At 41.3% G+C, this 24,507-nt stretch overlaps 1 protein-coding gene across 3 annotated transcripts in view; it reads right to left on the minus strand.

Moving 5' to 3' along the window:
* The window catches only part of syde2 (synapse defective 1, Rho GTPase, homolog 2 (C. elegans)), a 49,377-nt gene that overhangs the window by 4,393 nt on the left and 20,477 nt on the right, over positions 1-24,507 (minus strand). For 2 of the 3 annotated variants that reach the window (XM_031283853.2, XM_031283855.2), the window contains exons 4-7: positions 21,831-22,972; positions 15,329-15,455; positions 5,015-5,196; positions 4,012-4,243 (exon numbers count right to left, since the gene is read on the minus strand). In XM_031283853.2, coding sequence (XP_031139713.1) covers positions 4,012-4,243; positions 5,015-5,196; positions 15,329-15,455; positions 21,831-22,972 — 1,683 coding nt within the window. Of the gene's footprint in view, positions 1-78; positions 135-4,011; positions 4,244-5,014; positions 5,197-15,328; positions 15,456-21,830; positions 22,973-24,507 lie in introns of all 3 variants that reach the window. The other variant, XM_031283854.2, reaches the window with a different exon arrangement.

Consider the following 24,507-nt stretch of genomic DNA (forward strand, 5'->3'; position numbering starts at 1 on the left):
ACATTATGAAAGAATCATCTGACTGTGCAACAAAAGTGAACAGCGAGCACTCCAACACAACCAGCCCAGTCCGGTTACCTGTCTGTCTTTATCTCTGTGTACCTATACTTGTTGACACCGCTAGCTCTCCCTTACTGGATTGGAAAGGAACAAAAAACAAAAAATGTTAAAAGTTATGGCTATAAGTCACGTACAAGAGGTACAATATAAACAAAAAATAATTGTATTTTGTATAGGTGTAGGAAAGAGGATTTAAATGTTATCTCTACAAAAATGTATGACTATTTATATTATGAATCATGTTGACTCCATTTCATATATCAGGAGTGGCAGATGCTGATACAGTATTTATGTGCAGCAATTGCATGCCTTGCAACTCTCCTGAGGCTAAAGACTCAAGCAATTATCACCTGAAACAAACAGAAATTATCCTCCTTTAAGAGACAACGTGTTATTTGATTTCAGACATGATTCACTGATGAGACAATTTAAGTTATTAGCTGTCAGCAGAGAAAATTAAGGCATGAAGCAGAGAAAAATACTGCTTCTATGTGCCGATTTTCTCCCTTATCCCTGTACAAGGCACAATAACAAGAGCCTAATACACACACACACACACACACACACACACACACACACACACACACACACACACTTCTGTCTGTCTAACCATCTGCACACATATGTTCATGCTCTCTCACAGTACCTGTAAATAGTGTCACTTAGTGTCAGATGCCCCTGCATTTGCCCAAAGACAAGCACACTTGAGGCCTTAGCAACAATGCCTTGGAGGGTTGCGTATTTGTGTGAGAGGCGTGATCAGGCGGCTGAAAATATGCCATAATGATTGTGAAATGTTAGGGTAAAGCTTCAGGGGCTGAGGTCTAAGGTTAAGCCTGGAATGTCTTTAATTATAGCCCAGGCATCCTATGCTTTGAGCTGGGGAAGCGGACAGAATGGAGATGGCACTGAGGGTGTAAAAGAAGGCTTGAACCTGGACTGAGAGCTTTGTCGAGGTTATTACAGGTTATCATAGGCACTGCGTGACATCAGCTGCAGACAGGAGTGCAGAACAAGTGCACGCTTCTACTGAAGAACCACTTGACCCCATCTCCCTCCTTTATTGTCTACATCTGTGTTCTATCCTCTAAAAGAAAAACATCTTAGCACTTTTTTTGTTTCTTCTTTTGAAATTCCACTTGTACTTCACCAGACTACCTGCAATTACGGGGATTCACAGATGTGTGTTTCTTCCCCAGTTGATGTAAAGGAGGGTGGAGGGTGCTCAACTTCAGTAGTTTACACAGAATTGGTTTAATGTAGGTGTCTGAGGATGCAGTTAAATTTAGAGGCCAGACCAGACATAGTCAGTTCTTCAGCACATCTGTTTAAAGCTGCAGGTTACAGGGAAGGGCTCTGAGGTTTTGAATCTTTCAGGGATAAAGTCTGACCAGCGTGATGTTTGGAAAGCTTTGAAAAGATTTTTCAAAATAGGACAGCACGCATGTGAATTTTGAAAGATGTGTGCCTTGAGACACACTGAGGAAGAAGAGGTTCGGTTCATACCTCGGTTCAGACATCACGGTTCGGTACAATGGAGGGAAAAGCATAACAAAAATGCAGAAGGCAATTTTTTTTATTGTGCATGTCTCAGGCTGTACCACCTAGTGTCATCCAGTCTCTCCCCTGAGCTAGCTGCAACAGCCTGAAGCGTATAAAGTAAACAATAAGTAGGCTACCCCACATCATCTCCAGACTCCATCTGGAACTTGTAAACAAAATAAGACAATCAGCTAGTAGTGTGATACGGAGACAAGCGCTGCTCTCATATGTGAATGCACAGAGCAGGGGTGTTAAAAGAGCAGCTTCGGTTACACAGAGCAGTTGGCGAATTGTGGCGTTAGCCTCACACGCTAACAGCGGAGCTAGCAGCAAACACCGAAGCTAATAGCGAAGCTAACGGCGGAGCTAACAGCTAACGGCGGAGCTAAAAGCGGAGCAAACAGCGAAGCAAATGGGCCTGGAAGCCATTTGTGGTCGAGGCAAGAAGGGATACAGCTACAGTACATCCGGGTTGTATATGGAAGGGACTAGTTTGCTTCGTGTGGACGTTCTCTTAATACATCCATGGTGTGGACTCACTGGACCGATTCGACATGTAGGCAGAGCTTGGGAGCTTCAGAGCCATAGACTGTATATAAGAATGGACCAACAGATCCCGTTGCTCTGGACGGAGACCAGTGAAGGCCTTTAGAAGCACTTTTCCGGTGAGCGCTGAGTGTTACTGCGCAGCCTCCAACTGCGCAGTAACGACGTAAATGTGACGTGAGCAACGTGTCTGAAAGTTGTGAGTCTTCTGGTAGCTGTGCCAAGAGAAATCTCAATCATTCCCAATCTTGCAGAGAAGGAGAGCGTAGGTATATGTAAGGAGATAACGTGGACACAGGCTAATTATTGCTAACTAAAATGCTAGTTAACATTAATTACACTTAAACAGCTAATGTAAGTCCAAACTGCCTGCGAGCTTCTCCTGTACTATACGGTAATTCCTCTACTATGCGACAGTAAGTCGCGTGGTTATGACACAATCGTTAGCCTATTTTTACAAAAACGTATACTACGGAGCCATAACGTGAGGTACAAGGTAATGGAGCCTTTTATACATTGTCGTGTTTCTTTAGAAATAAACAATGGACAAATAAAGTCTTTAAACGCTGTCAAAGTGACGCCAAAATGAATGGCAGGTCAATGGGATGCTAACGTCGGGTTGATCGCTTTGTAGCATCAAAATGGCGCCATAGGAGATTCGAGCTCTGGAGCGAAGCTTACCCCCTTGTTCAGAGCTAAGGCGGGGCTACAGATTAGGTGTCCCTCAGAAACGCATATGTAACAGTAGTTCCACATTACATTAATTCACTTGCACGCGACTTTTATTTATTTTTATACCGTGTATTCTCCGTGTAAATTCATGTGCCGAACCGAGACGCCCGTACCGTTTTGGTTCAACACGAATACATGTAGGCTACCGTTCCACCCCTAAAAGGCAGGCTTAGTTTTGGATTGATGACTGTGCATATTTAACGTTGGATTTAAATGGATTTTCAAACAGTCTCATCATCACCTCAATGTTTATAAAAATGATAATAACCAACAGAGAAACACAACTGCCAGCTACAGTAATAAGGTTATGTCCTTATAGCAGTAATGTTTTTTCACACTCTTATCTTTTCAACCTGTGTGTAGGCAGAGCATTTGTGAATTGTGTAATGTTTTGATTAATATCCGACAGTAGGCTAGCTAAGATTTAAACTGCACCACAGCAGCCACGGAGTGGCTCACACATTGGTTGGAGATGTAGTGAACACAAGATTTAAAATTCAATCAAATTAAATGAGTTGCTGTGACTAATACAAATGTTCCCCCGCCTACAGCTCTTTTTTTTAATCATTCTCGACTCCCTCCTGAAAAATCTTTGGATCCCTTCATATCTCACACTGAGCAGACAGCTGCAGCTGGCAGAGAGCAGCTGTGCAGGCAGACAGAAGACCTGTGTGTGAGTGAAGCTGGTACTGGGTGTCTGTCCTTGATTGGTGATTTATCATAAGGCAGGGCGCCACGCCTCAAAAGTTTGGTTTACATTGGGGCTTACTGGCTTGGCTCGGATTGGCTCAGTCTGCCGTGATGAAGCACTCTGTGGAAAGTTTCATCTCTGAGGAGCCAACAGATGGTGGCCAATGGCTATCAGCTGTACTTGTGCCACTGGTGGATAACCTCAAGGATCAAAGCAGCCCAGCCCTTTGTAGAGCTGAACCGCAGAGCTGGCACTGATTTGTACAAGACCTCGAGCATGCAGGGCAAGAGGCTGGTAATACATACAGACTTACTGATGTATATTATGTGATTGTAAAAAAAAGAATGTGTTTCAAACCAAATGACCTGGTAGACCTATATCTAACATAGGAAAATATTCTGCAAAAATAACAATTATTCTCTAACTTAACAATCGCTCACCAGGCCAAAGCTGCAGCAGGTAGTGCAGGACTTCGATGTGTTTTTTGAAGTGCAGCGCGCTGGCCAACTCCTCGGAGTCAATGAAGACTCGGTTTGTGTGGCAGGACGCCTCCTGGCGCTGGCTGAGCAGCACCGGACCAAAACACACCGCCAGGTTCTGACATGTCATCTTATTCACTTCCTGGCAGGACGCTACCAACTTCAGGTGGTCAAGAAGCTTCTGCAGTGTCACCTGATGCGCACACACACACACACACACACACACACACACACACACACACACAAACACACACAAACACACAGAAACACACAAACACACACATGCGCAAACACAGACAAATAAGACATGTTATTATTATGATTAGTAGTTGTAGTAATACCACTGGCAGAAACAGAGCTGCACTGCAAAATCTACTTTATCAAGCTATGTGTAGCAGTAAAAAGCTAGAAATGCAAAAAGATTTTAGCAAACAAGGCAATATTTTAAGACAATGCTACATTGCTGTACTTACACACATAGAATTCAATAAATGTTACAAAGCAGGAAATTTAGATTTCTTTGCTTGGGAAATTCAAGCAGGAGAGCCCTTCACATTATTATTCCTCATGGGAAAAATGGGCAAGGTTTCTAAAAACCTATTTCAAAAAAAAAATAAAAATATTGGCCAATATTTTTAATTACTCTAAAATATTTACATTGGTATCTGCCTCAAAAAGACTTTCATTTTGTGTCATTTATGATTAATCTGAAAATAGTGGACAGTGAATTGGTGAAGAGAAAATTATACTGGTACATGCTTGTGGACGTTATGCCACCACTAATATCCCCCCGATGTAAAAGTCTACGTAATAGAAGTTAAACAGTAGTGATATGTAGCATTATTATCATGGCCATCATTATCTATGCCACAATTATCCCTTTCACAACCACTTCTGTGACAATATTCTAGCACTATGATGACTTTTAGAGCCAGCGGGGAGATGTATAGCTTGTCTTCCTCACCTTCTCCACATCTGGCAGGTTGTCCAGTAGGCTGACGGTGTGCTCCGAGTCAGCCTGGTCGTTCTCGCAGCCCGCTGCTCCTATCCGCAAAGGCCTTGTGGCCATGGACTCCAACACTGCCTCATACAGGTTCTTGGTGATCAGAGGGTAGGGCAGCTCTCGTAGGTAGTCCTTCAGTACGCCTGAGAAGTGAAAGAGAATAGAGCATCAGGCAAAAGTGCTGCCGCAAGGTAGTGAACTGATGTTAAATGTATCAGTGAATAACTTATTTATTATATAAGGATACGTATACTATTATACGGATATGCTGCAAATACTTATTTGCAGCATATCCTTTTTCCCACACTTGAACTAAAAACAGACAGCTTTAAAGGTCCAACAATATAAAAAAGTGAGATTTCCATGTCTTTTTTCATTACAAAGCAGGTTGAGGTGTTGTATACTGTGAAAGTTTCGAAGCATTAAAGAGACGGGCGCTAAAACGGAGCGTTTCAGACAGAAAGTGAATACAGGTATATGCAGACAGACAGTATGAGAAAAAAGAATGTGTTTTTTGGGAAATTAAAGCATGTAAACATGTTCTAGTAGAAACCCAAAATACAAGCATGACCCTGAATTATTAGGGTCATGCTAGACCTTTACTACCTGACAAATCACTACAAACATACTGTATCTTTATGAAGTGTTGTCATTGAGAAATGAAAAACTTTCATGTTTCCTCTCTTTTAAACCACTAAACCTGGTGCAAGGTCTTGGCTGCAAATTAAGGTCCCATTGTTTCCACTGGTGACTTTGTGGCGTCCGCTGAGATACCTGATGCTTGGTGTTGGGCGTGACTCGGCAGCCAAAAAGTGGTGGTGTTGGGGGGCCTGTTGTCTGTGACCGCGCATTCACACCTGTGACTTCAGCCTCCCGTAGTTCAAACAAAAGCTACGGGAAAACATGAAACCCACGCTGTCTGTCTCCACTAAGCCCCTGAAATATCGCTGGCATGTCTTTTCATCAAAGGCAAAAATGGGGGGGGGAGAAAGTACGGGAATAAGAAAGGCGCTTGGCAATGTGACAGCTCTTTGTGGTGAGTGTCTGCTCTCTTTTCCCTCTGCATGAAGCTGGATCAGTTTTCAGAGACAGCTGGGGGCGGTGTAATCAGCAATATAGGTTATGCTCCAAAATAATACTACACATGAATGTCTGTAAAGAGGAACGCTATATAATATAATTTCAAAAGACTTATAGGTTACTGTCAGTATAATGATAAAATCACCTGCAAATGAAGCACGCTGTTTATCAAACCATTTAGAAATGCAAAGGACCCATAGTTGTCTGCTGTCCCAAATGCAACTTTAAAAGAGTACTTCACAGATTCAGCATTGTTTGTTCACAAAGAAATGTTTGACAGACTTGACGTTGGCCAATTTATGACAGAAAACTAACAAGCAGAGTGAAGCCTGTGAGCCAGTTCAAGCAGATAACTTGTGTTGTGCTGCTGCAAACCAAATGTGTAGGCTAATACTTTACTCAACATCCACTAATTCATCCACACTGAATCCAAATATCCAACACACTCAATGCAATTAAGCAGTTTTGTTCTGCAATGCTGCTGCTGCAAACACTTGCTGCTGCTTCTAGAACATTTCAGAAGCAAGCTCACCTGCCAACAGTCCAATCATGTCGCTTCAAGATGGCTTTGTTGAGGTAAAGTCATACTGCTATGGCTGCTGGTGTTCCACAACCTAGTGTTTCTGCCACTTATCTTATCAGCTGTTAGGCTCAAACATGCATTTCAAGCCAGAATAAGAGATTTCCTGTCTTTGCTGTCCACACCTATGGACCCTGGCGACTCTTTCCAAAAGGCTTATTTTCCACTGAGATGCCAGAGATTGCTGCTTCCTCACCAAGCGCTTGTGCTAACATGTTTATCATTTAATGTCTTGGCTCTGTTCAGGTTTTGTGTATTTGACAGTATCAATGTGCTATAATGCTGCCAGAGAGATATACAGTATTTCACTCAAAAGCAGTATGTTTACTTTTCTTCCTATTACTCCTAAACAGCTAAGTTTATTTTTTTTTATGGTTTACAGTTCTCCTGCACTCAGTTGAGCTCATTGTTATCTAAGCTCATAACCATGCACTGGATATGTTGATAATGATGATCGACAATTATGTGTTGACTCGTTTATGAATTGTTGTATGCTGAAATGTTTTTAATGTGGCCTTTGGAAGATTATCCAATGAGCTAAAAGAGATCCAAATAAAAAACAAATGTGCTGCTTATAAACACAACATAATGTTTGATAATTGTCTGCTCCAAGCCATTACTATTTGTTATTTTAACATAGGTACTTTAATATTTATCTGCTGCATAGCCAGCATGCCTTATCATCAATCAGTTGAATAGCTGGATATATAGTTGCTATATAATGTTTGGTGCATAGCAAGTGTCAATAAACTGTAAGAAGATGAATAAAGAGAAAATCACTTTTCACCACTATGGTGTAACAATTCTTGCCATAGATTGATTCTAGAGAGCAGAACAATAGTATGTTTGAGTGTAAAAAGCAGGTAAAAAGACATATGTATCTATGTCAAGGACCATCCTGTTAGTAGAAATTCCCAAATTAGAAATTCCCAAAATAGTGACACAATCCCTTAAGCTTTTGCAACTGATTCTGATTAGAATGCTGTAAATAGGAGCTCCTACTTTATCACTTCTACATCACTGTTCCCCTCCTATACACCCAAGGTGTTTTGCCTCTTGCCTTCTATTGACAGCGAACTAACGATTCACCGTAAATCCGCTGACATCTCTTTAGGCCCAGTGAGGAGAATGGAGGGCACAACTTAACATGCTCACTTTTTAATCCCTGTAAATCCCAGCTCTGCTCTTTAAGGGAGCCTGAAGCTTAAAGCTTTGCAGTCTATTCCTAACTGGCATTGTGGCTCTATCACCCAATGATCTTATGAAGTAAACAGACAAATGTTTTAAAATGAACCTTAAATGTCAGTGTTTTTAGGTGACGAAACACTGAAATTCAGTCTTCCTTTCCAACTGCTACATGAACATAAGAACACTCATTGGGAGATGATCTACTGTTACATTAACTGATCAAACACCTCATCAATCCCAATAGCTACCACAAAAAAAAGTCCAACAGGTATAAATAATAGAAACTGTATAACATTTAATTTAATGTGACTTGAAACCGAGGGAATCTTATAAGGGTCTTATCAGGACTTTTAGTGCAATTTAGCTACAACTACAGGATGGATTGCCATCAAATTTGGGACAGATATTCACACTCTGTATATGATGAATCCTAATAACTTGGTGTTTCCTTGACTGTTCATCAGAGTCATAATTTGGTCAAAATTCATATTTGTCCAATATGCAAAAACTAATGACCAACTACCTGCAAAATGAATGATATTACTACCAAACTCAGCTGTCCCTTAGTGCTGATTATTAAATCTTAATAGTAAGTAATGCATAGCGTAAGCTACATTTAAAAACATCACAACATCCCCACACTACATGTCACAAAAATAACAATGTCGCCAAGGTGTAGTACACGGACGTCGATATGCGGTTTTGGATCAGTGACAATAAGTACTTAATTTAAATATCTTTATAAAACAGACCCGCCGTGAACTGCATAATGAATAACATAAAATATAGCCTACAAAAATATGCCACCAGTTGTGCCGCCTGGCTGTCAAGTGTTTCAACGCATGCGTGATACAAATAGTGTACTACGTATTTATGCGCATAACGTATCGTGCAGGCAGCACAGATCGCATACCGACAGTAAGCACGATGACATTAACATTTAGCTCAAAGGACCTCTGTACTGTAGAGTCGTGTTACTGCTTTTATGGTATTTCTTTCGTAATATGTATTAAATGTGTTTTCTATAGTTGCAGTTACAGATGTATTTTTTGTTTTGCACTGTTAATGTATTTTACACAAAAGCTAGTCTCACGATGAGCATTACAAATGGGCTTAGACTGTAAATGCTATATTTTTAATTTGACTGTGATGATTATTCAATGCTGTGAGTCTGTCCCTACAAATATAATAAATACTTGAAAAAAGGTAAATAATAATAATACATATTGTAGTGGTTGTGCCAGCTACCTTCTTAACAGAAAAAATGGCAACTTTGTTATCTTGCTTTTGAAGCCCCTTCAGAACTTGAGATTCAACACGTCCTGACACACACACACACGCACACACGCACACACACACACACACACACACACACACACGTACACACACAGATACACACACAGATACAGAGAGAAAGATATTGTGCATTCCTGAGGCAGGTAGTAGTGGCTGTGTCTGAAGAAAAACAACTCATACCAAAACAAGCACAGTGGTGCACTATATCAGCCCTCCCACCTCAGGTAGACCAACACAATGACAGCTATAGGGTCAGCAGGGCCAGACTTTCAGACTTTAACATGGCTTCAGGCAAACATGCACTTAAAACTTCATAAAATGTCTCTGCAATTGAACATGTCCCCTGCGCCCTCTAAGCTAGCGTAGCTGATCTGTGCCGACATGTTTTCATGTTTGTTTTCAGTTCTGATTCACTTCTGTTATCATTTATCTTCATCAGGTTTGGTATAAAATCTGGTATGAGCAGAATGTGATAAGGACAACTAAACACAAGATACATACATCTCTCCTTAACACCCCACTAGACATGCTGATTTTTAAATCTGATTACACAGAAATGCTTTGTGAACATCCTTCGGCTTTCCGTTGTAAATCTTTAGACGTACCTGAGATAATAATAATCTGCTTGTTTCATCACAGGAAAAACAGACTGTCTGGAAGCAAAAATTGTTTTCACCCTTATCTCTGCAAAGCGAGTGTGCAACTAAAATGCAGAGGTACCACTTGATTTGTCATTGTTTTGCCTTAAATGGAAATTCAAGCATGGTGGAGCCTCTGACCTTGGATGTGCTGTGAGGCAGATCATCTAGACACAACAAAAGCAGGACTTTTTTACGTAAGCACTGCTTCATGAAACAAAACATCCTCTTCATGCCTCGCATGCAATATATGAGGATTTACCATGTGTGTTTAGGCTCTATACATTTCAATAATAAAAAAACAAAATACACCAGTCAGTCAAACCTTGTGCTCATGTTTGTCTAAAGTGAGGAGAATACAGCCATTCAGGTAAATCATTAGCCTGCTATGAGTCAGTTACTAGTGTTTACTTTTGTGTCTTAGCCCCTGTTGGTGCCTGATCCACACACACACACACACACACACACACACACACACACACACACACACACACACACACACACACACACACACACACACACACACACACACACACACACACATATACACACAAGGTCATGTACTCAGGGGTGAACAGGTGTGCTTCCCCTACAGGTGCTTCACTTTCCTTTACAGCCAAGCTGACAGCAATCACACACTGAGTGTCTTTTCTCTCACATTTAAACTGTTGGGGTTTGGCTTTATACCAGCAGGGATAGGAACAACACATACATATATCTCCACCCACACGTATGGCTGATTGAGACCGAACTGCAATCAGAAGCAGCTCAGCAATGAAGAAAAACAATCCCCTAAATCAAAGCATGCAATTAAAGCTACAGACTATAGCAGCTAAAAGAATTGTGATGCAAAAGTTTTTTTTCTAATCAATTCAGACTTTTAATGTTCCAAATGTGCCACCAAACACTACAAGGCACACAATTCACTGGGGCACGGCTCTACCTTTGACCTCTTGTTCAAACAAAGCGGAAGGTCACTCCGCTTGTCAGTGCTGCAGTCAACGCTTCGCCTTGAGAACAAATGGGGGTTTGTTCTCCGTCCTGCCCCCTCCCTGCTGTCCTGCACGCCCCCACAGCACTAGGGGGGGCCAGAGGAGATGTGTGTGCCACTGCCTTGTCCGGTGGCATGGTAAAGCTTTACCCTGTAGTTTCTTGAACTTTTCCTTAGCCTCAAAAACCCCAAAATGAGTAAATCCCATTCCTAACTGTGAGCATCAGAAATATGTCTTTTTGATTCCTGACCTGCAGTTTAAAAAATATTCTGACACTTACACTGTCCTGCAGCTCTCTGTAAAGTGGTTGTCTGCTTTCCCGGACAGCCCAGGGTTCAGCTAATCCCCCATGCGTGAGCCAAATACCATCTGTGTTTGTTCGGCAACAAAGGGGGCACTTGTTAATGACTTTCCATGTCTTCACTGGTGTACTGCTGAGGGTGGGGGGCAAAGTAGGGAACTAGGCTATGGAAAAGACGAGTCAGGCCAGGCAAATTAGAAGACCTCAAACAAGGATCAATAACTGTGCTGAGCTGTCAACCAGCAGGGCTTGGGACACTGGTTTCATTTTCCCAGGAGAGAGGACAGATATTTGGATGGAAGTTTCTCATCATTGGATCACTTTGGAAGCTTTGTTTCCACACAAAGGCCAAAGCAGGTTGAGTTGAGGGCTTAATCATTAGTTGAGGTTGCTACCGTGTCCTCTAAAACCAAACTTTTTCCACAGTTATTCATTGTGTATTTGTTAAATCCAACCAGAGTGATCTGTAAGGTGTGAATTTCAAAATGAATCGTTTTTTATTTTGAGGTTAGAGACTGGTTTTGCTGTCACTTGGCACTGCTGATGTCATAAACTAAACTGCCAAACAGTCCTATGAGATTTTAATGGCCTTCATTACCACTCCAAACTACTGAGTGAGGCCTCTCTCTTATCGGGAAGAAAAACATCATCTGATCTCATGTCTAAAAGTCCTGCTCCAATAAAACTTCTTCTTCTCCAACAGCATTAATAAAGGAAACAACTGAATGTAAATTGAAGCGGTTGAAAACAAGAAGAAGCACTTTAAATAACTATTTAATGAAATACTTTTGGGAAATACTAATACTAATTAGCTTTCTTGCTGAGGGTTATGGTACACGTCCATATACGCGTTGTTTTCACGGATGGGGGTGCCCCGCTTCCCAGCATCGCACGCTAGTGAGCTTGCCACCAGTTTCTCTTCACTGACCACTGACAAGCAAAGAAAACAGTCTAAACCCTCCTACAACCGCGATGGCTGCAGCTTATTGGACGAACGCGTCACGTGGGGCTGGCTGCTCCCGAATTTCAAAACCAACCATAATGGCAGCTCGTTCGGAATACGATCTAGTATTTTACAAAAATAGTTCAGCGAAACGTGTTTCCGAAAACATTTAAAGCGAGAAATAGGCTATGCAGCAGCTGAATCTGTCTTCATTTCAGATCGACAACGGTCAGTTTAAAGATTTTCGTCAGCTTTTGAGAGGTGGCGAGCCGAGCCGGCCGCTCCTCATTTGCATAAAGTTGGCTGGATTTAACTTTATGCAAATGAGGAGCGGGCGACTCGACGCCCCGCTTGTCCAAAGTCCCCTCGACGCTACCAGAATGCATTGCACGGCTGCTCCCATAGAAATGAATGGGAAGCGGGGAAATGATGCTGACAATGGACACGTACTAGATCGACACCACTCTTATGTCTATACAGTAAATATGAAGCGACCACCAACAGAGGGTTAGCTTATGACAATTCGCGACTCTTATTCTAATTCCTCTACCTCTCTTATGGGATTAATAAAGGAAAGATGTATTTGGTACATGCAGTGTAAAGAAGCTGAGAATAGGAGACTTCCAACACTCATTTAAAACAAAATTAAATGAAAAACTAATTGACTACTATCACCTAACTACTCCAGTGAGATGTTAGATGATTGCCAGAAGTTGTTGGAGGTTGTGAATCCCATTGGTCCACACCTCCACATCGCCCAACACACTGCAGCTGCTCTACAGCAACACGTAGAGGCGTTGTTAGGCCTGGGCGTCCCCGGCTACAGCCCCAAATGTTTTAAGAATAGCCCCGGATCTCTCACCCCAGAGTTTATATTTGGATTGAAATCTATGTTTCCCATTACATAAAAATATTTCCAGCATACATTGATTCAGAAAAAGGTAGAAATACACATTTACATAAAATTGGGTTCCCAGGCCAGTTATGATTAGGCCAAATGTTGGTGCTATTTAACTAACATCTACAAACTGGGCAGCTAAAATAAACATGCACTGGTTACTAACAAGCTGGGCAAGCCAATCCCCATTTTGCATTGCATTCAGTTTATTTAGCCCCGAACCTCCTCAAGTCCTAGAAACGCCCCTGGCAACACAGACTCTTTCTATGACCGCCCTCTAAAGTGTCACACATGAACAGATTAAATAGAGAGCAGAAAGAGTGTTTACTGAACACAAACTGCTGAAGATAATATGGTTTGTCTTGTTTTTCCACAGCGTGTTGGTAACACCTTTCTGGTTCTTTTGAGTGAATTGTGATTTGAAACAATGGCGGTCTGCACACTGAGCATGTTTTGCAAGCTTTGGATTGAACTCTGATCTCTGGATAATCCCTTTCACTACCTCTGCTTTTAAATTAGCCGTGTGACACGCCAGCCCTCTTAGCTCATCCGATGCTGTTCGCTCATTAGCTAGTATAGTCTGACTCCACACTGCAGAGACTCCATTTTGATCAGCCTTTACATTTGAAAGATGTAGACAATATAAGACGATGGGCCATTTCACTTCAGTTATGAATTCAAATTAGAAGGCATTCCATGAAACATTGAGATTACGTTTCAAAATACTGGCAAAAAAACTAAAATAAAGTCAATAAATGGGCATTGTTTCACCAAATGTTTCAGGAAAGTACATTTTAAGACTAAACCAATGATAATATCGCAGATGAACATTTTTGCAGCACACACCATAAACCCATCATCTGCCTCCCTTCCCCCTCTCCCTGCCCTCTTCCACTCACTCAGGTCCATCTGCAACAGCAACTCGCTTGTTGGAGCAAATTTAGGCAGCGAGCAAAAACCAACAATCCTCGCTAGTCCTGGCCCTTTTTTTCTAACCCGTTCAACTGTTAACTGTGTTCTTTGCCCTGCCATGCAAATGCATGTGGATCAAAGCAGGCATGATAGGACGACGCCTATACGGGGCCTCTTCCCAAAACCAACAGCAGGTCCTACAATGCCCAGGGGTTTCCATGGTCTTCCTCTTTTTGTGGGAGAAACAAAAAATCATGACCAGGTCATTTTCTACAACTTCGCCCTCCCCTCTCATCTGTCGCACTGCTGGAGTCATTACTCAATCCAATGACACGGCTGTTTTTTGTAAGCTGAAGACTGTGTAATGTGCTGTAACTCACTGTTTCCATTTTTTATTTCACAGCAATGAAGCGGAAATAAGCTGCAACTCACAGGACTCTGAGTGGCATCTAAATTAATGCCTTTAAATAATACATAGCGGGACATAAAATTTGCAGCACTGCAGTGGGACAATAAAACAACTTTCACACTTACTCTGCCGTCATAAGCAGACTGAATACTTTGTATTTACTAAAACGTGTCCTTTAAGCATGTCTCAACCACAAACCTGAAGAAGAAAGAATGACCTGAATGTACAACATGGTCTGATTTGTGTGTGTGTGTGTGTGTGTGTGTGTGTGTGTGTGTGTGTGTGTGTGTGTGTGTGTGTGTGTGTGTGTGTGTGCGTGCGTGCGTGCTTTCTTCAGGCATTGGTCTACACTGTTAGCTGACTGCTGGAATGCTTTTACAACAAACAGCAAACTCACACACGCTCTTCTCTTAGACGTACACATGTGCTGACCTATCTACAGAGGACACATCAGTTCAGACACGTTTACTGGGGCAAGGACTGGATCAATACTGAATCCAGACTCCATTTGAGAAACGTTCTATTTGTTTGTTTTTATTAATGTTGATCTCTTGATTAAGTAACTCTTCTTCTCTGCAAATCCTACAGCTTACCCTGATTTTAGTTAATTCCATTGTTCGCACACACATGGGGCGCACACTCTACAGGGTGAGCTAGAGGTTGCACCGATATCTTTTAAGTTTAAGTGATTTTTTTCAGGATAAAACAAGCAATTTGAAGATGTTAATTTGGGCTCTGGGAGATTGTGATGAGCAATTCACTAGTTTCTGACAATCTAGAAAATAATCGGTGGAATATCCGATAATAGAAATAGATTTGATCTTGGATCATCTGTTCCGTCTGTTTCATGGGAAACCTAATTATATACTATTTTGTATTCTCAGTGTAATATGTAATATCTTAATGAAATACGGGACAAGAGGGACACTAACGCTCTTTGGGAAAACCACCTAGTTAAATAACCAATTCCTAATTTTACTGAGTGTGTGTGGTGAGTGACTCTGTACTTATGTTCTCTGTTACCAGTGATCAACTTACCTGTGATGACGTTAACATCAGGATACACATTTTCAGACAGCTCCACAGCGTAGCTGTCTCTCTCAAACGCCTCACGTAGCTCCTTCTTCACGGCTGCAGAGCCACACAGACGGTATAGACCCACCACCTGGAAACATATAACCACACAAGTAGGTCAAGTAAACAAAACATTTGACAGAGAGGCAGACACTTTTACAATGCTATCGATCAAGACTGCACTCAAACAATGTGCTGGGCAGAAGCCAAAACTACTTTCACAGAAAACCCATGTGTCTCAAAACTCTTATCTGTTTTATTTCTACAAAAACGTAGCTTACTTGACGAGTGACAACATATTATATATTGTATATTTAACTCTATCAGGGCCCACTTTATGATGGGACACAGGAGGCCTAGCGTGGAGCAGCACAATGCCATCACCTATATTTACTATATACTTATTTTACTTAACATACATTACATTCTACTTTTGATCTACTTAGTATAGTAATCCTATTTCTCTATATCTTAATTCTGATACCTCTGTCTATTCTGCAGATACTGCACCTTTTGAATGTATGTGCATTGTGAAAGAGGAATCCCTCTGTTGTTCTTCTTAAGGATTCTCCCTTTTTATTTTTCCGATTTTGTTTTTTGTCCAAATCGAGGGTGTAAAGACAGACAAAGTAACATGTTATACAAATGTTAAAGCCCTGACACAAACTTGGGCAAGACAAATAAAACTAACTTGACTTAACTGACCACCAGTTGCATGTTCTCAACAGAGACAGTTTTAAACATTTAAAATGAGACTACATAACTTGCTTAACAAAAAAAGATAAAACCTCTGAAATATTTACTTGACATGCTACAATGCAGAGTAACAGAAGAGAGAGGAGTCAAAAGTCAGCATGACAAAGCAATATGTTGCTAACATTAGCCAAAATAAGCTAGTGGTAATACAAGACCACTTTTGGCGGCAAAAGCTCAAGTGTAGGCTACTGTCTAAAGCAAAAGCATATTTTATAATAATATCGTGTTATTTATTCACTTATTTATACACTTTAAAGAAAGACTAACATTTGCCGAATAACAGTTAGTTACAGGATAGTGTGGTAAGTTCTAAAAGTCAGCAAAGTGACTCAGTAATGTCAGTTGCACAGCAAATTAGCTAACATTAGCCATCATAAGCTACAAGTCAAGTAAGGTTGTAGTGGTAAAATCCCTGAGTTGACTGAAATGAGCAACAGTGTGTTTTGTTGCTTATGAATTTTACTTTTCAATTGTAAAAGGGAATATTTGGTTATTACTTTTTTAAATGATATATAGTCTAACTTTAAAACACTGCTGTGAATTAATACTGTGAGTTTGAGTTTCATCACTTTGCTTATTTTAAAGTGAATAAAAGAAAGAATGGTCGTTATGTTTTGACAAACTACAATCAGAGGTGTGATGAAAATGTCACATCTTTATGACTGACTGGATAAACACTGAGCTCTTCTAAAAACCTAGTTGACAGCTCAGCATTAAAAATGGAACCACTGCGCCATAAACCATTAATGTTTCTTTAACTAAGCCTCCACGGAGTGACCTAAAGGAACTCTTAACAATTTCCTCCAGACGTTGACATTTGATAGTTGAAACTTGGCACCAATGTTCCCCTTGTTATGTTGGGATTAGGCCTGGTTACAGACATACCATAATTTCTCCTACATGTGTCTGTCTGGTATGTGGCATAGCAGACCAACTGGTGTGGTTGCCCCGGTAACGTGTTAAGTCAGTGGGCTGTGAATGGCGGGTTGGGTCCAGTTCCACACAAACACAAATACGCACACACATTTGTACACACATATGCACACTGCTGGCCTTTCTGGGCTCCAGCGTAGGAGCACTATGTCTCTCCACCAGACCAACTATTTGTGAGCGCTCCTTGTCGAGTGGACCAGTGTTATCTAAACCTCACACGAGAGGGCGAGAGGAGCACAGATTAGGCAGGGATTTGCCTTTGTGTGAGAGTAAACAGAAGTCACTGGGCACAATGAACAACAAGTCCATTCAGAAAAAAAATAGTCTCTCTTTGGAGGAGAGCCGAGCACAGGCGTGGAACAGCTGTTAGCAAAAAGAGGGCTTGCACTTATGCACTGTGGCTGCCGGGCAACACAACAGGCAGCACCAGCCAAGACCTATATGCAGAATAAGGCAGACACAATGACCACAAAACCAAACGAGTTCCCTAGACAGGAATGTGGATTTTCAGTGACTCTAGAACCATTGATGGGATCAGTTTCTTTTTTGGTTTCGGATCAGCTTAAAGACTTTATAGAGACATCAAAGGAAAGAAAGGAAAGTGCATTTGACCGCATTAATGCTCTTGAGCGTTCCATCAAAGTCAGTTCACCAGGTTGTTGACTTCCTTTAAACATGACTCTCTTTTCTTATCAACAATAGCAGGGAAATAATGATCTGTTCTCACCTTCATGACAAAATGACAGAACTGCTCCTGGCATGATTCAAGGATTTCCCACATTTGAACGTAAACATGTCACAGGAGAGCAAATGCAAACCTTCAGCGCATGACTACAACAACACAAGAACAAAAGTAAGGCTGCATTAATGTGGCAATTTCTTTCTCGATTAAATATAACGTTTTTTGGTTAAATAAAATGTCTGAAAATGTTTAAACATATTCATCACAATTCCCTAAAGCTCTAATCCTCTATTAGGATGGATATAATTTCACAACACCTAACCCTAATTTTCGTTGATAAAGTTTAAATTGAATACTTAACATTACTACACATTAACAGAACATGCGTTAATACGCAGAGATAGAATAACCACATTAATTAATTAGAAAAACACTCTTCTTGTATTCATCCAGTAAGCCAGCTAAAATTAAAGGGGAGTCACAACTTTATATCTTGTACTTTTTAACGATGCTTTAGCACCGTTGAACTCTACTATAAAAAAGGTATTACATTTTTAAAATGTACCTAACAGACTATGAAATTAATGAGAAAAGTTATTAAGGGATTCACTAAGAGCAGTCAAGTGTCCCTCATGCTTATCGTCATTAAGTCTTCAACTGCAAAATAATTTATTGATATTTTAATGATGTAGCCTGTGAGAAAACTGCAGAAATTCTTCTTTCTGCCAGTCTCTTGTCTGTGCCAGATGCCACATATAGCCCAAATATTGTTGCCTTTATGTCATGTTTGAAAAGAGCCATTACAGAATTACTTACTCATTATTTACGTAGCAGAGACTTGTGTTTGAAAGCCCAAATGACATTCCTTTAACAGACAGCTGAAGCCAGCAATGATACTGATTCAATGTCTGAAAAGGGCTTTAGTCTGGAAGTCACATGTGTGTCAAGTCAAAACTTACACCTTTACCAACACATAGCCTAGTGCATAGCCATTCATAACATGTCACAACATCTGTGTGCATCTTTTACTGTCATGTAAAGTAGTATGTGGGCTACTGGGATAGATCCTTTTTTTTTTTTTAAATGTCTCTTTTTATGGGTACAGAGTGCTCACATACATAACTCCAGTCTAACAGACATTATGTGCAGTCTTTTCAAAACACCCACAATCATCCATCGTCTTAAAAGCCTGGAGAAGCCCTTAGGACACACATTTTTTTTTTGAAAGAGTCTCCATCAAACATCCACATAATCATTTGTAAAAGCACACCGCTGCACGTCTGGCTGTACATGCTTTAGTGACACAACCTGCAAATTCCTCTGGGATCTGGTGTCAACCCCGTCCTAACCCTTGTCTGCCTGCAACCTGGAGGAGCCCTTACACTAGATCTCAGACTGATACTCTGTACAAAGTCTATTCTGCATCTCTGTAATGAAAAAAGACAGCAAAACAGGGGGGGAGAGAGTGATTAGAAGAAACATTGCGAGGGAAAAGAGACAAATAGTGTCAACGACTGAGTGAAAAACAGAGCCAGAGGGAGAAACAAGAGGCAGACAAGAGGCAGACTGACTAATGGATGTTGAAAACAATCATTAGTTGGTAATCTAGTCCAGAGGTTCTCAATTTTCTTTCAGCCAAGGACCCCTTAGATTAAGGGAATATACTGGGTAAGCCGTGAAGTTTGTCACTTGAAACATTTAGTTGTAGCCCATTTTTTACACTTCTATAGTCTTAGTTATGTTATGTGAAAGAACACAATATAAATGTATTAGAAAGATATTGGACATGTATTAAACATATTTGCAGATTCTAAGAGTTATAGATTTGTAAGATCAGAATGTAATCTATGATTAATTATATTTAAAAAATATATATTATTTGTTGAACTATGAAGCCTAGTGTAAAAAAAATAAATAAATAAATAAATAAATAAATAAATAAATATATATATATATATATATATATATATATATATATATATATATATATATATATATATATATATATATATATATATATATATATATAATATAGTATATATAATAGTTTAAATGAATTAATCTGAAAACTTTTCACGGAACCCGGGCAGAGAGCCAATGACCTCACATTGAGAACCACTGTGCTAGTCAAATGCACTACCAGCTAAGATACGCAGGCTCATTATCTACTAGTCTCACTTTGCCAGACCCTCCTCCAAAGCACGGAGCAAGGAGCAAGGAGCAAGGAGCAAGGAGAGTCTGGCTATTCCACATAGCATTCACGGATGGGAGGAATACGTGCTCTGGTTTATTGGCATTTCTTTAAACCAATCACAGTCGTCTTGGGCGGTGCTAAGTACCGGAGAAAAGCCGCTGTGCCGCTGCAAAATAGGCTCGGAAGGAAGTTTTGTGGAACGTGTACGTTTAAAAGTTGTTTTAGTCATGCAACAGAAAACTCAGATTGGACAGATAGTCTAGCTAGCTGTCTGGATTTACCCTGCAGAGATCTGAGAAAAGGTCAACCATAGGTCCTTATAAATCGGCCAGAGTTTAAAATGCCAACACAAAGGAAGCCCAAGGTAACGGATATCCGGCCTAAATGAGTGAAATCCAGCGGATTTTCCGGTGGCAACGGAGCAATCCCGGAAGTGGAACGTCAAGGACATAGACTAATTATCTACTAACAAGAAAGAAATGCAATGAAACCTGAACTTGTATTAAACAAGTGACTATCAGGTTTGCTGTTACTACTCCTGCTCGAAGCCCAGCATGCTGCACAAGTGGCCTGAAGTGGGGGGGGTGGGAGGATGGGGGGGGTCCTGATTTGACAGACAGGCTCCTTGGAGAGGCCTAATGTTTGTCTGTTGGCCCCAGGCACCCGCTGCCCCTGGCATGCCCCCCTAGAGTGATCAGTCAGGAACAACGGCCAGGCACTTTTACTGCTGCTGTCTCAGCTCTAATTAGGAGAAACACTGCAGCCTCTCTCTGGGCTTCAAAGAGCACATGAAATGTGGAGGGGGGGGGGAGACAAAACAAGAGATGATCACATGATCAAGGGGAACACCCCACCATCAACACCACCACCACGTCAGTCTCTTAACTCCGAGTCTTTCTCCTCTTTGAATAAAAGAGCCAGCTGCCCCAGGAAGGCTCAGAGACATCATGAAGTGCGATACATCTCTGCTGTCCATTATGCTCATGCCAGTCATCCAGCATTATAACTGGCTGCAGGGTGAGCACCCGTTTCACGGCATACTGAGCTAAAAGGATGCTATGAATGTGGGATTATTTCTCTCTGTATACTCTCACATATCTCATACAAAAATGCATTATATTATTGTATCCTACAGCCCAGCTGCCTTTTCAAATTAATCTGTTTTCAATTGACAGAATAGGATTTGAATGGTTCCACCCACATTGACTGTATATACGTGTCCTCACATATATATACTGTATATCATACATATACGTAAAGTATTAATCGATTAATTAAAAATAAAACAGACAGATTAATAAATAAGGGAACAAAAGCTGCAGCACTTATCATGACCAGCAGAAACTAGGCCTGTAACAATTATTAGATAATTGCCTAATTGTCAATTATTTTACATAATCGCCGTTTCTTTGTTTAACCGCAATTAATTGCTAACATTAGCTAAGGTGCTAAAGGGTATAACTTTGATGGTCATTGTTGATTTTCTTTAGATATGCCAAATTTGAGTTATATAAGTATATGGTCAGACTGTTGACCCTATACATGTTAATAGCAACAAAAATGACAAAGGGGATACAGTTAGAACTTTTTTCTTATGATAATAAGGAGGCGTGGTTAACTTTATAGGCTGCGTTATTAGATTATCTGGGTCACATGACAGTGATTATATAGCCAAACGATTTATCCTGGAATTCATTCAAAACTTTAATTTAAGTTTTAAAAAGTAATAAATAAATACATATTTTTAAATTTGACTGAAAGAGACAATTATATCGTTAATCGCAATTATTTCTGAGACAATTAATTGGACAGCAAAAATGTGGAATTGTTACAGCTCTGGCAGAAACATAGTTTTCTTTTTTTTTTCAAAGCCAAACTCTTTTATCCGTCTGCAGACTCACCTGGCAGCCTCTCTTTTCAATCTCATTGATGCACTTGCTTATAAGCAGCGGCACCATCAGTCCCGTGTTCTCTCTCTCCACCACCCGCCACGCCTCCACACCAAACACATGGGGCTCCCTGTCTCTGTCTGGCCCACCATCGAGGGAGTTCTGCCACTGCTCCATCAGGCTCAGCTTGACATAGATCAGGCCCCGCGGCTCCAGCTTCACTGCCAGCTGGTGGCAACGCGTCACCCGGAAGAGTGCAGGCAGTACCACCGTGCCGTGGCAGCAGACGCGGTTGCGTCTCGGCATGGGCTCCCAGCTGAACACCACCAGCTTTAGGTGCTGGGCGTTCTCCAGCTCGATGTTGAAGGTGTGGTCCATATCTAAGAAGGTAGTTCGGCATTGGAGGAGAGCGGTTCGTGCTTTATTAACTGAGTCCACTTGAATGGCGCAATAGACATCTCGAGAGTCGATGCGTGGAGGCTTCAGGTCCTCAGCGCCATAAAAGTGCAGGCTCATCAGTCCCGAGATAAACTGGCTACACTTGGGCTGCTCTGTGAAGCTGTAATGGCGGAAAGCATCAATGTCTAAGTCTGTGCCATTGAGTTTAGAGTTTCCGCCTCCACCCTCTGTCTCCTTGCCTTTCCCTCCCTTCCCCTCTGAAGAGCCATGCTTCCCGGATTTGGCCACCAGCTCAGGTGAGTCACCATCACTGAGGTAGCCACCTTTACTGGCAGACTTTGAGCTGCCGTTGCTTTTCTTCTTGCTGAAGCTGTGCTGTGTGGACACACTGCTGTCCAGGTGGTAGCGTGAGATCACGTTACGGCTAGCCTGCCCTCCCCCAGATGCAGCTAATCTGGGAGGGCCTGAGGAATGGGGGACAGTCTCGGACCCGCTCACGTTGTTTCGGGGAGAATGGGCTCTGGGCTCTAAATGACTGCTTCCGTTGCCGTTGTTGCTGTTACTGCTACTTGGGGTCCCCTTGACACTGAGTTTCCGGCTAAGCTCTGGAAGCTTCTTCATCTTCATGGAGATCTTCCTTACGGTGCGCGGGGACTTAATCTTGTCTGGGAAGGACCAGTTGATGGAGCTGCTCTTCTTGGCTGGGTTTGGGCTGGAGGGAGGGGAGCCGACGGCATTGGGCAGGTCAGGACCATCTACAGATGAAATAACAGGGCAAGAGAAAAACTGATTAAAAGGAGAGCCTTATGTATTTTGAATTTTTCTTTGGTTGACACTTTGTGAAAAAGTTTAAACATTTTTTACAGCCAAATTCTTTGGTAGGAAAAATATTTAGAAAGCAATTTTTGGATTACTCGCAGTAACAAATGGTTACCACCAGTCATAAGTTCTTATAGTCACTGTAATCACTGGTTTCACTAGACAAGCCACCTCACTCCCATGATTAGAAGTAACTGTTCAGATGTCCAGTAAAGACAGACAGGAAAGAAAAGACTAACACTAAAGGCAAAGTGTTCAAGAGCCATAATTTACAGTCTCTCAGAAAAGCACTACACCTTCATGGCACATCATCAAGTGATTAGGTTTACATGCAACCCAGTAATCCACTGAAAGAGACACATTCAGCAGGCAATGTTTCATAAACACTTGAGCACTATATAATACAGTCTATATATGTAAACCTAGACAGGGTTTATATGATTAAATGTTGCTGAAATGACACCAATATCACAGAGAGTTTCCATGAGGCCCCTTTGCTTTAAGTGGGCTTCATTCAAGCAAACACCAGGGAAATTTCAGGAGGTCTTTAGCTGCAGCTCCAGGAAAAACAGTGGTCTATAAGAAGAGAAATGTCTGTCTAGAGACATCAACTGCTTCAGGACTGAGCTAGAGTTACTCATTATTAGTCATTATTCAAGTTGAAAAATATCCATTTGGATTGGACCTTGTTGGTAGTTCTGCACGGCATTCTAACTAGATGTCTACAACATGAAATTTCAGGGTCTAGAGTTCTTTGCAGGAGTGACAGCCACCGATTAGTATACAGGACTGTGACTTTACGTTTGATTCATGTGGTTTTTCAACAGGTCGCCTATCCATCAAGAGCCTTTCTGTGGCTGGGCTATTAATCCTATAATGTTTAAAACGGCTTTTTTTATATAAACAAATGAATCAAATAACCAATGTGTAATATCAAAAGGTATCACTTATAGACCCACAGAGAATTATCAGCAGTCTCAAGTTCCCCTCAACTCCAAAGAGCCTTAGTGTCTGTCGGCTCTATTTATTCATTTTTTGGGGCATTTTGGCTTTTAATTGATAGGATAGTTGTAGACAGGAAAGAGGGAGAGAGAGAGAGAGAGAGAGAGAGAGAGAGAGGGCGAAGACATGCAGCAAAGGGCCGCAGGTTGGAATTGAACCCTTGGCCGCTGCAGTAAGGACTGAGCCTTGGTACATGGTGCGCATGGTCTACCAGGTGAGCTACCAGGGTGGCCCATAGTTTTGGTTTTAAAGCCTGCAACTTTACTATATTGGTTCACTTTCACCACTCTCAGTGCCATTTTCGGCCGCAGCAAACAGCTGTTCTTAGTAAAAAAAAGCTCCATAAACCCACTGTCCCCTACCTGTACAGCACCAAACAGCAGAAAGACAAAGTTAGCAAATTTGCTAAAGAGCCAGATATTTCCCTCCGGAGTTGGTGGAGACCAAACCAGAGCTAAAAGGAGAGTGA

Source organism: Sander lucioperca, chromosome 11 (genome assembly GCF_008315115.2).
Source record: "Sander lucioperca isolate FBNREF2018 chromosome 11, SLUC_FBN_1.2, whole genome shotgun sequence".
Classification (NCBI taxonomy): domain Eukaryota; kingdom Metazoa; phylum Chordata; class Actinopteri; order Perciformes; family Percidae; genus Sander; species Sander lucioperca.